Genomic DNA, 11,721 nt, shown 5'->3' on the forward strand with positions numbered 1-11,721 from the left:
CATATATCTAGTCGGGAGTGGTGTTGACTGAAAACAGATGATTTGGAGCGATTCGCGCGCCATATGTTGGTCATTCTAAGGACTTATTGAACTACCCTCGTAATTGCATACATTATTTAATTACTACCAGCAGCCCGCTTAGTGGAATAAGAGGTGCATAGTCAGACGCACTGTAATCGAAAGTGTCTGACTAGAGCGAGCGTCTATGGTTTCCGTTAACGCGCAATTCGTTGTCCCGAAAAGCTGAAGAGTAGAAATGCGCGATCACCGATCGTTGCGTCCAACGAACTCCATTAGTCATGGCGTGTAATAACGCGGATCGCGCGTCTCTATTGACATGTGGCTTAATTAAAAGCAAACGTAAGCGAATACCCGAAGTCGCAGTAGACAAGATATAAATATTTTTTACTTAAAAAAATTGAATCCTAATACTATTAGGCATTTGAAATCTAATTTCAAAAAGAGCGTGCTTTGATGACAAAGTGACCGGTACGTGCCTTGTTGACAAAGTGACCAGATGTTGCCTTGGTGAAAAAGTGACCAGATGGTGTCTTAGTGACAAAGTGACCAAAACTTGCTCATAAATGTGAATTGTGCGTAACTTTTTCAAATCTCAAGCGTGTGCAGACCCCAGGAAAATCCCTGTTAATTATTTCAACGCTTTTGAAGTTGTCCTACTGTCAACTGGAGCAGCAGAGTATGCACCGTTTTGATTGAGTCGCGTCTGCTATAACACTTCAAAATGTTCCTTAACGAAGGACCGCTTCGACCAAGTCGCTGACTTCTATCTTACTAAAAAATAGTTAACGTTTTCGAGCCTCGTACTAAAGTCCCGTAAGCTGAGATTTTCGGTCGTCGTTAACTGTATCGTTTTCAAATAATGTCCGCTGTGTTAACCTTCGAGAAAAGAACTTAAGTGTGAATTGGGTAGCTGTTTAGGTTTTTGGAGGTAGGGTTTTGTCGCTGCCCTACGATAACTACGAAGAACCGATCGATAAAACAACTCTCTCTTGCCCTTTCTTGAACAGGAAGGTTCATGTGAGACTATATTTTGTAACCGTTTATCTATTCTACAACCTTTATAATAAATCTATTATTAATCTAGCTATCTTCCACTCATTTGAAAACATTAAGATCGACAGAGTTCCCATAGAACTGATAAGTGACAACGTACCCACAAGCAAATAAAATTGGCAGGCCTTACCAACCTGATATAATCAGCACTCTTGTCTCTCTCTGTCTCTCTCTCTCTCTCTCTCTCTATATATCTTTCCAAATTTCCATTCAATCCTCGTCCATTTGCTCGGAACATGACACTAACAATAAAAATACCTCTAATGTGAAAACTCCAAATCTAAAAAAATAAAGTATACTACAATTTTAGGCTTATTTTGGGCTGCCGAATACCACGAAAAAATTTTCAAAAAGCACCCCCTATGTGCAAAAAACATCCTCTCACCAAAAAAAAATATACAAAAAAGAAAGTGCACTAGAATTTTGGAGTTACTTTGGACTCTCAAATGCACCAAATTTTATTTTTAACAATCAACCCTATTTACACAAAAATTAACCAAGGGGGTCAAATTTTTCATATCGGGGGTGGTTTTTTAATTTTTCGTATTGTCAAGAGCCCGAAAAAAGCCCAAATTTTGGGTGTACTTTGTTTTTTATTTTGATTTTTTTCAATTTTTATATACTCAGGTGCTTTCTTGATACACCACACGTAATTTGAATTTTCAAAGAAAGTTTTGGGAATAATGATTCCATGAATTTCTTTAATTCCGTCAATTTCGTGCATTTTTATTTCCTTAAATTCTATGATTTCTGTACACTTCTTGAATTCCATGAATTCTGTACATTTTTTATTTATTTTAATTCCGTAAATTTGGTCATTTCCGAAAATTTTTCAAATTCCGTAAAGTTCTTAAATTTGGTGAATTCCATGAATTCTTCAAGTTTCTTCATTTCCTTCAATGCTGTGTATTCCATGAATTTTGTGAATTCATCGAGAAAATTCAGAACACAATGAAAATTAAGGGTATAAAGCGAATTAAGTGAATTCAGTATATTTCCGGAGTTTAGAAAATTTATCGTTCTTTAGATCCATGTGTTTCGCCATGCAAGCTCCGGTGTTGCTATGGGTTGTTATGGCTTTTCTAAGTAAAATCTCACTCATACATTCTAACCATTCTTTCCTTGGTCCGCCTCTGGGTATGCTACCATTTACCTCACCAGGATTTATTTACGTATTTTTCAACTTTTTGTCGAAATCTGAAAATATTTTAAATTCATAAATTTGATTTTTTCCTTTGAAAATCCTTGGAAAAAACGTAGTCGCCGAGGACCACCCTTTGTATGTAACAGTGATAATTTTATCAATTTCGCATATCTTAACGGTTGGAGATCAATTAACATTTTTTTCTCATATAATGAAAATAATTTTACTGCGTTTATTTATGTTGCTCAAAATCCTGAGATTTTTTCTGTTTTTACCATTCTCATTGTATTTGAGATAAATTAAAGTTTTTGATTTGGAAATCTTTCTTTTGGACTAATTCGACGTGCCCGAAGACACTCCCGGTTTAGAATACCCGGAAAATTTTGACATTTTTCACTTGTCTCTATTTTACTTTATTATGTTAGTGCGGGATGGCCGAAGATCTTCATCAAAACATGAACATTTGTTCAGTTTACGCATAAAATAAACACAAAATTTATATTTTGTTTTTGGATTTTTAAATCGTTCTATTGGGTTAGTTCGAGTTTGTTGAAAACAATCCTATTCCGCAAACCACTTACAATTAGCTGAGTTTTCATGTATCTCTTATCGTTTTCGATATAATTCAAAATTTGTATTATTGCTTCGAATTTTTTAATCTTTTCAATGGGTTAATCTAAGTTGTTTGTAATTAGTTTTTACGCGCATCTCTGGCTGTTTTAGATATATTGAAAAATTTTATATTTTTTCTAGAATTTTTAACGTTTGTTTGCGGCTTTAGGTCAAGGTATGCAGCGACTAACCCTTTTAGCAACCCCGGCAAATGTTGCCAGTTTTCACGTATCTCTCACCGTTTTCAAAATAAGTAAAACTTCGAATTTTTGTTTGAATGATTACAACCTTTCTTATTGGATTACTTCGTATAAGTCAAAAAAGAAAACCTTTGTGCCAAACCTTAAAATTGAATTAGTTTTCACGTTTCTCTGACCGGTATCAAAATAAATTAAAATTTTAATTATTTCTAATTTCGAAAATCTGTTCACTGGTTTAGTTCAGAGTTCTCGTGAACCGACCTCTTTGAAAAATCCTAAAAATTTTTGAAAAAATTTTTTTTATTTCTCTCTGTTTATATTAGCTAACAATGATATATAAACTAATACGATTTGACACTTTTCATTTGTATTTTTAATCTTTCGCCATTGATACGCTTCTTACTTCAATGGGGTCTTAATGGGTAGCAGTCAGAAAAATAAGCTTCGCGGATACTGTAGGTTGTACCTACTAAGATAGAATGAGACAGAACTATCTTTTTCGAAAGGAAGAAAAGGACATGTGTAGGTAACTGGCGAGAGGTGTTTCCTTATTTACTACGTAACGTTTCTGTCGGACGACCTGATTTAGAGTTGATTCTTAGGAAATCCCTGCGCAGTTGAGCAGAAGTTTTGCTCTTCTTTTTACGGTATAAATAATTAGGTGAGAAGAGATTCAAGTCGTTAGTAAAAGAGGTACGGAATGAAGGTAGTAAACGTGTAGGTTGCGAGGGTTGAAATGCCCGCTGTTTTGTCAAAGACAATTTTTTTCATATGTGAATTTATTTAGAATATAATTACCATTTTGTATAACTAGTTTAAGAGACAAGTTTATTGTCGCAGGTAGTCATCTCGAGAGAGCATCAATGGCTTGCGGTCCTAACCAGCTAACCCTACCAGCTGTAGGCTGTGATTGTACCAGTTTTAAGTTCCGACGGCTTTTTTTCTTTAATAATCAATATTTTGTCTTAAAAATTTGGGACATGATAACGACCATGCTAACGGACGTCCCCACACACTTTTTTTGGTTTAAATCAAAAAAGTTTTAATTTAGAAAAATCTGATTAATTTGCATAGCGCTTAGGAATTAGTATCGATTTTGTCAGTTTTAGGTTCCGACGGGTTTTTTCATAGAATAATCAATATTTTGTCTTAAAAATTTGGGAAATGATAGCGAACATGCTAACGGACGTCCCCGCACACTTTATTTTTGTTTTTTTTCAACAAAAATTTTGATATTGCTAACAACGTATGTACATTTGGAGGTTATGTATGTTACAATTCTCCTGTGCGTTACTTCCAAACTACACAATATTTTTGGCCGAAAATTTTGGACTTGCAAATAAACATAGTAACTAATCTTCCGGAACTAACCCTTATGGCAGGCAATCAAAAAAGTTTATTTCATAAATAATTTCCAGATTATCGGAAAGGCAGAGATGAAAAACGACGTAACCTCAAAATAATACATATGCATAAAATTTTTATTTAGCACAATAAATTTTTTTGTTATTATCCCTCAACAAAGAGTCCGGGGACGTCCGTTATGATATTTTACAGCATCTATGAATCCAGTTTTTAAAAATTTTCATTTTTGTGGAAAAAAGCCGGGGAAACTGTAAGTATCACATGCCCTTAAGGTATCCCGCTCCCGAACAAGTGACGTCCCGTACCAGTGCGCGCCTTTATATAGCGGACTCCGTGCGTGCGTTGCATGGTTGTCGCGCGGAGAGGGTAGCACATCGGTGGAGGAGATGCTCGCAACGAGCGTCGTTGGCACTGTACTCAGTGATCCCAGGTCTGAAACGAGATGTGGTCCAATGCTATGACAGGGCTATGTCCGTGTGAATATAGTAGGAGACGGTATAAATGACTGCGTTGCGCGCGCAACCCATTTGTCCTCTTCTGAATTTGAAAACTCAAACGTGCATGATTGCCGGTCGGAATACTTCGGCGGTTCTATTTATATCTCTATCTGCTTTGAAATAGAAACTTCACGCGTCTCTTTATATGCGGCATATTTTGAAGTTACGTTATTTCAAGTATAAAATATTAATGATATAAATATTAATACTATTATACACACATATATATATATTATATTATTAATGATAATATTATAATTATGTTATATTATGATAGTCTTATTTATATCTTGATCCGCATTTGAAAGAAATTAAAGAAATTGTCGATTTCAGTGATATGTGAATATTTCACACAATTTAAAAATAAAAATATATATGCAATATCAGAATATTAATACCGTAATTAATATTTTGTTGTATATTATATTTTGTTCATTATACTGTATACTTTATGTTGTGTATATAATTGTACATGATGAAAATAAATGATATAATTTAGTATGTCATATTATTATTATATATAGAATAGAATATAATTTATTGTCTTCATTGTACACTTTTACAAGTTTTTATTATATTCTTTTCCTCTCTTAAAGTTTCAAATAAAACGAAGCTACATATTTTCTCTCTTCGAATTTTTACCTGAACAGATACTAATCAAATCATTAAATCATTACATATTTCTGTGTCTATATTACAGTTCCTCTTGTCCTTCGGCTATATTTCTCCTCTATGTCACTATTTTATTCGATATTATAATTATATTAATATTAATATTAATTAGCTGTAAATGATAATGCTGGGGCTTTTAAGTGTTTGATTTATCTATCAAACCAAAAAAGTTTAACTAGCCCCTGGGCTTTCGAAATTGTAAAATTTGTTTATGAGAATCATTTGAAAATAAACAATAACAAACTATAGTTTCCCAGAATTTGGTTATATATTATACTTTTTTCAACATTACTTGGTACTTCGATTTTTAAGATTTAAAACTGCTAGCTATTTTAAAAAGTGTTAATAAAAATTGTTGTGCTTGTTAGTACTTATAATTTGTAATTGTTTCATTTTAAATGATTCTCATAAATAAATTTTCTAACTTTGAAAGGCTATTATAATTTTTTCGGTTTAATAGATAAATTCAACTTCCAACGCTTAAAACTCTAGCACAATTATTTACTGTTAATTAATGTTAATGTTAATATCAATATCTGTTGAGAAAATATTATTATAATGATATTATCATATATAGTTAATTACATATTGTATTAATTCTATTATAATGTACCCTGATTATACTTAACTTTTTAGATTTTCATCTCCTAACTCAAAATTTTCATTATTTTTTAGAATTCCTTGTCCCAGATCTGAATTTTAGTTTTTTCAACAAATCTCTGATCCAATTCAGAAATACATACAATTGATTTGTAAAATTTCTTGTTGCAATTTAAAATTCAGGGTGAAATTAGAAAATTCAAACTTTTAATTCTGAAAATGATTTATTTGAGGTGGAAATCTTTTGAATTTTAGACTTTTAAAACTGAAGCTTGACAAATTTTTAATTCAGAAATATTTCATTCAAACGCTCAATAATTCATACGTATAAAATACAAACTTTTGACACCTTTAAATTTCACCATTTTTTATCAACTTATGTTTAAATACGAAATTACCGATTTTTAATTTTTATGTCTTTAACATTTTATAGATTTCTGGTTAAAAAATATAAATTACTCTATTATTTTTAAGGTTCGAAATCATAATACTTCAAGAAAATTTCAGTTCTTAACAATAAAAATTGAACGATTAAACCAATTTTTTAACTAAAAACTTTTTAAAATAAAAGTTAAATTATTTTTATTTTAAGCTATTCCAGATTAAAGTTTTGCATTGTTATTTATAGATAAAAATTTGAGTTTACCAATTAAAAATGTTAGAAATTATCTTACTATCAAAATAAGTGAAATTTCAACTTAAAAAAAGAGAAAACAAATTTCTAATGAAATAGTTACATTTGCAACCAGGAACGGAATAGTTCTAAGACTTCTGGTTGAAAAATATAAACCAAAGCTATTATTTTTTTCAGTTGAAAATTAAAATGTTTTGTTAAACAGTTCGATTTTCAAGTCTGTCAATTCGTCAATAAAACTTTTGAGTTTGGATTTAAAAGTAAAAATGTAAAAATTAATAATATAAAGCGACTTAAAATAAAAGAATTCAATTCATAATTTAAAAAGATTCCAATTTAAAAAAATTGTAATTAATGCAGTTTTATTTATCAAAAAGATTCAGCCCTTAACATTTAAAAATGTATTGATTTATTCTTCGATTCAAAGCACTGAAAATAATAGCTTAGGTTTATATTTTCTAACCAGAATTCTTTAAACTATTCCGTTTAAAAAAACTTTACCTGTTTTGTAAAAAAATTATCTTTTTGGCTTTGAAATTCAACAATTTAAAAAAAAATCCTTATTGACAGAAAAATCAACTATTGTGTAAAATTTATATATTTTTGGATGAGTTTAACAGTTTTTAATTAAAAAATTTAACATTTTTTGTTGAAGATTTATCATTTTAGTTGAAAATGTAACTATTTGTTCGAAAATGAAAGTTTTTTTTTGTAATTAATTTTTTTTGGCTTAAAATTCAATAAAAAAACTCCAGTTTTTGGCTGAAGATGATTAATTTCAGTTAAAAAAATTCATTTTTCTGGTTGAAAATGTAACTATTTCATTGGAAATTTGTTTTTTTCTTTATTTTAGTTGAAAATTTAATCATTTTGATAGTAAGTTAATTTCTAACATTTTCAATTGGTAAACTCAAATTTTCATCTATAAATAACAATGCAAAAATATTAATCTGGAACAACTTGAAATAAAAATAATTGAACTATCATTTTAAAAAGTTTTTTGTTAAAAAATTGGTTTAATCGTTCAATTTTCGTTTTTAAGAACTGAAATTTTCTTGAAGTATTATGATTTTTAACCTTAAAAATAATAGCGTAATTTATATTTTTTAACCAGAAAAATCTAAAATGTTAAAGTCATAAAAATTTTTCATTTGTAATTTCGTATTTCAACATAATTTGATCAAAAGATTGTAAAATTAAAAATGTTAAAATTTTTTATTTCATACGTATGAATTATTAAGCGTTTAAATAAAATATTTCTGAATTAAAAATTTGTCAAAGCTTTAGTTTTAAAAGTTTAAAATTCAAAAGATTTTCACCTCAAATAAATCATTTTCAGATTTAAAAGTTTGAATTTTCTAATTTCACCCTGAATTTTGAATTGCAACAGGAAATTTTTCAAATCAATTGTATGTATTTCTGAGTTGGATTAGAGATTTTTTGAACAAATTATAATTCAGATCTGGGACAAGGAATTCTAAAAAATAATTAAAATTTTGAGTTAGGAGCTGAAAATTTGAAAAAAGAATTATAATCAGGGTGTATTATAATAGAATTAATATTATAAATAATTAACTATATGTGATATTATAATGATAATAATATTATCTTCATAGATATTGATATTAACAGTAATATTAATTAGCAGTAAATGATTATGCTAGAGTTTTAAGCATTGTAAGTTGAATTTATCTATTATACCGAAAAAATTTAAATAGCCTTTCAAAGATAGAAAATTTATTTATAAGAATCATTTGAAATAAAACAATTACAAATCATAAGTACTGACAAGCACAACATTTTTTATTAACACTTTTTAAAATTGCTACCAATTTTAAATCTTAAAAATTGAAATCCCAAGTAGTCATGAAAAAAGTATAATATATAACCAAATTCTAGGAATCTATAGTTTGTTATTGTTTAATTACAAATGATTCTCATAAACAAATTTTATAATTTCTAAAGTCCCGAGTCTGTTTAAACTTTTTTGTTTAATAGATCAATCAAGCACTTAAAAACCCCAGCACAATCATTTACAGATAATTAATATTAACATTAATATAATTATAATGTCGAATAAAATAGTGATATAGAGGAGAAATATAGCCTAAGGACAAGAGGAACTGTAATATAGATACAGAAATATGTAATGATCAAGGTGTAAATAAGACTATTATAATATTAACATTTATAATATATATAATATTATTAATATAATATTCTATACCTGAAAAAACATAACCTCAAAATCAAAGCATCGAAACCTGGAAAAATTTAAATACCAATTTCCTGCTTTTATTTAAAAGCGGATGGAGATATAAATAGAACCGCCGAAGTTTTCCGACCGGCAATCGTGCACCTTCGAGTTTTTAAATTCAAAAGAGGACAAATGGCTTGAGCGCGCAACTCAGTCATTTACATCGACTCCTACCATATTCCCACGGACATAGCCCTGTCATTGTATTGGACCACATCTCATTTCAGATCTGGGATCCCTGACTGTACTCGCGTTTCTTGCCTCTACTCGTCCTGCCGCTTTGCTGACGTCACGGCTGACTTTGCTTCTCCCTCTGTCTCTCTTACACTAAGGTCTAATATTTAGTTTATAGAATTTAAAATAGTTGCCTACGAAATGAATAATCTTGATCTGCGAAAGTGTTTTTAACATACCGATATAATAGTCTCACTCTATGCGAGCCGCGTATACCACTTTTTTATTAATTAATTATATTAATTAAGCCATAAATGTTAAATCTCCTGAAATTTGCGCCTTCCTTTAATTATCGAGTTATCAAATCATTTTTACATCATCGACTAATAGCATCATCCTCTTGATTTTCGACATCTGATTGGTATGGAATTATGTGTCGCAATTTTGTCTTTACACTCATTTCCCGTTACTTTGCCACCCGTTTTTTCCCCAGCTTCACGGTCATTCACGTTTGAATGCTTCTGTTTCCCCTCCTGAGCCTCTCTTGACACCCAATACTCAAGGTTATCGCGATCTTGAGTGTTAACTCAATTCTTCAAATGCGATTTGAACTAAAGGGTTTGCCCGGAAAGTAATGGGACTGATTTTCTTTCGCCGCGACTGTACTTCGGAGCGTGCGCGCGCCGACTGTATTTGGTAGAGAGCGTTCCTAGCTAAACGAACGAGCGTCTGGTCAGTTGTCTCCGTGCACTTGGAGAGTCAGGATAGGCATTTTCAGGCGACGTGTTTCTGTGAGTGGCGCAAGCTGAAAATGCAGCGTTCGTTACAGCAGAGGTACGCGATTAAATTCTGTGCGAAACTCGGGAAATCTGCGACAGAGACGTTTCATATGACCAAGCAGGCTTACCCAGATGTTGCTTTAGCAAGAAGTGGTGTGTTTCGGTGGCACCAGGCCTTTTTGGAGGGCCGGGAAGAGGTCGCCGATGAAGACCGTGCTGGAAGACCTTCGACTTCGACAAACACCGTCAATGTGACTCGTGCGCGCAAAGTTTTGAACTTAGACCGTCGACTGAGTATTCGTTCAATTGCCCAGATGTTAAATTTATCAAAATCTGTAGTTCATGACATTGTGACGGAGCATTTGAACATGCGCAAGGTGTGCGCGAAGATGGTCCCAAAAGTGCTCACTGACGACCAGAAATTGCGGCGAGTGGAAGTGTGCCAAGAAAATTTGAACATGTGTGAAAGTTACCCCCAATCTTTGAATAACGTAATCACAGGTGACGAGTCGGGGATCTTTGAGTATGATCCCGAGAAAAAGAGGCAATCTTCCGAGTGGCACACGCCGGTGTCTCCTCGCCCAAAAAAGGAAAGAATTAGCAAATCTAAAGTGAAAACGATGATCATTGTCTTTTTTGACATCAAAGGCATCGCCCGCCATGAATTTGTTCCTCCTGGACAAACCGTCAACGCCAAGTTTTACGGGCAAATGCTCAAAAGACTCAAACGAAGGGTCAATCGGGTCTGACAAGACATCGGAGCCGACGGGAAGTTGCATCACGACAACGCCCCGGCTCACACCGCCTTTCTTGTGAACAGCTACCTGACCAAGGCCGGCATCCCAACGCTTCCGCAGCCGCCCTAAAGCCCAGATGTGCCCCCCCCCCCAGACTTTTTTTTGTTTCCTCGCCTGAAAAGGCCAATGAAAGGCAAGCATTTTGAGACAACAGAGGGGATCCAAGCAGCATGCACCGCGGCTCTCAAGGCTATTCTGGAGAATGGCTTCCGTGACGGCTTCAATGCTTGGAAATCGCGCTAGCAGCGCTACATCGACGCAGAAGCAGCCTATTTTGAAAGTTTTTAAAGAATTGTAACGAATGGCTCAATAATTTTTTTTAAATCGACTCAGTCCTATTACTTTCCGGACAAACCCTGTAGATTTTAATCGTCCCCGTTAATATGCCAACCAGGCCCGAGGCTGACACAGTTACGAGAGATGCGTGCATTTAATATATATTTCCACTTTTGAAAAGAGTTAAAAGGGGCCCTACTCTGCCGATAACCTTCCTATGTTTATATAATTATTATATATACAGGTTTCTATGAAACTTTCTATTCAATTCAAGTGTCTTTAAAAAAAACGTATATTTAAACCAAATTTTGTCTTAAGTCACAGCACCGTAATCTGTGTCTAAAAACACGACAAAACGGCGTCGCAATCTGCCTCGAATCACGAACTCTTATCTGACGTAATATCCCACGCAGTTCACGACATTGGAATTTTGTAAATACCTCCCTTTAAGTCATACTAATAAATTACATAACTTATATCATTCTTGCAGAACTATCATCATTTTCTCACAGTCATCAAAAGCGAATGGACGCTAAACCCGGAAGTTCACCACTACGTGATTTGCCACCCTTGCTTGCAAACAATCTACGTGAAGTGAATATGAATGAACCCACAAAATTTAACATAACAAAGGATGGTG

At 32.5% G+C, this 11,721-nt stretch overlaps 1 protein-coding gene across 1 annotated transcript; it reads left to right on the forward strand.

Moving 5' to 3' along the window:
* Nucleotides 1–10,397: 10,397 nt before the first annotated feature.
* On the forward strand, nucleotides 10,398–10,757 carry LOC117178395. The gene has a single exon (XM_033369824.1). The coding sequence runs from the start codon at nucleotides 10,398–10,400 to the stop codon at nucleotides 10,755–10,757; it is 360 nt and encodes a 119-aa protein (XP_033225715.1).
* Nucleotides 10,758–11,721: the final 964 nt, after the last annotated feature.

The sequence above is a fragment of the Belonocnema kinseyi genome, chromosome 8 (assembly GCF_010883055.1).
Source record: "Belonocnema kinseyi isolate 2016_QV_RU_SX_M_011 chromosome 8, B_treatae_v1, whole genome shotgun sequence".
NCBI lineage: Eukaryota > Metazoa > Arthropoda > Insecta > Hymenoptera > Cynipidae > Belonocnema > Belonocnema kinseyi.

Coding starts and splice junctions, on each gene's coding strand:
- LOC117178395 (XM_033369824.1), top strand. CDS start 10,398: ATGGTCCCAAAAGTGCTCACTGACGACCAGAAATTGCGGCGAGTGGAA.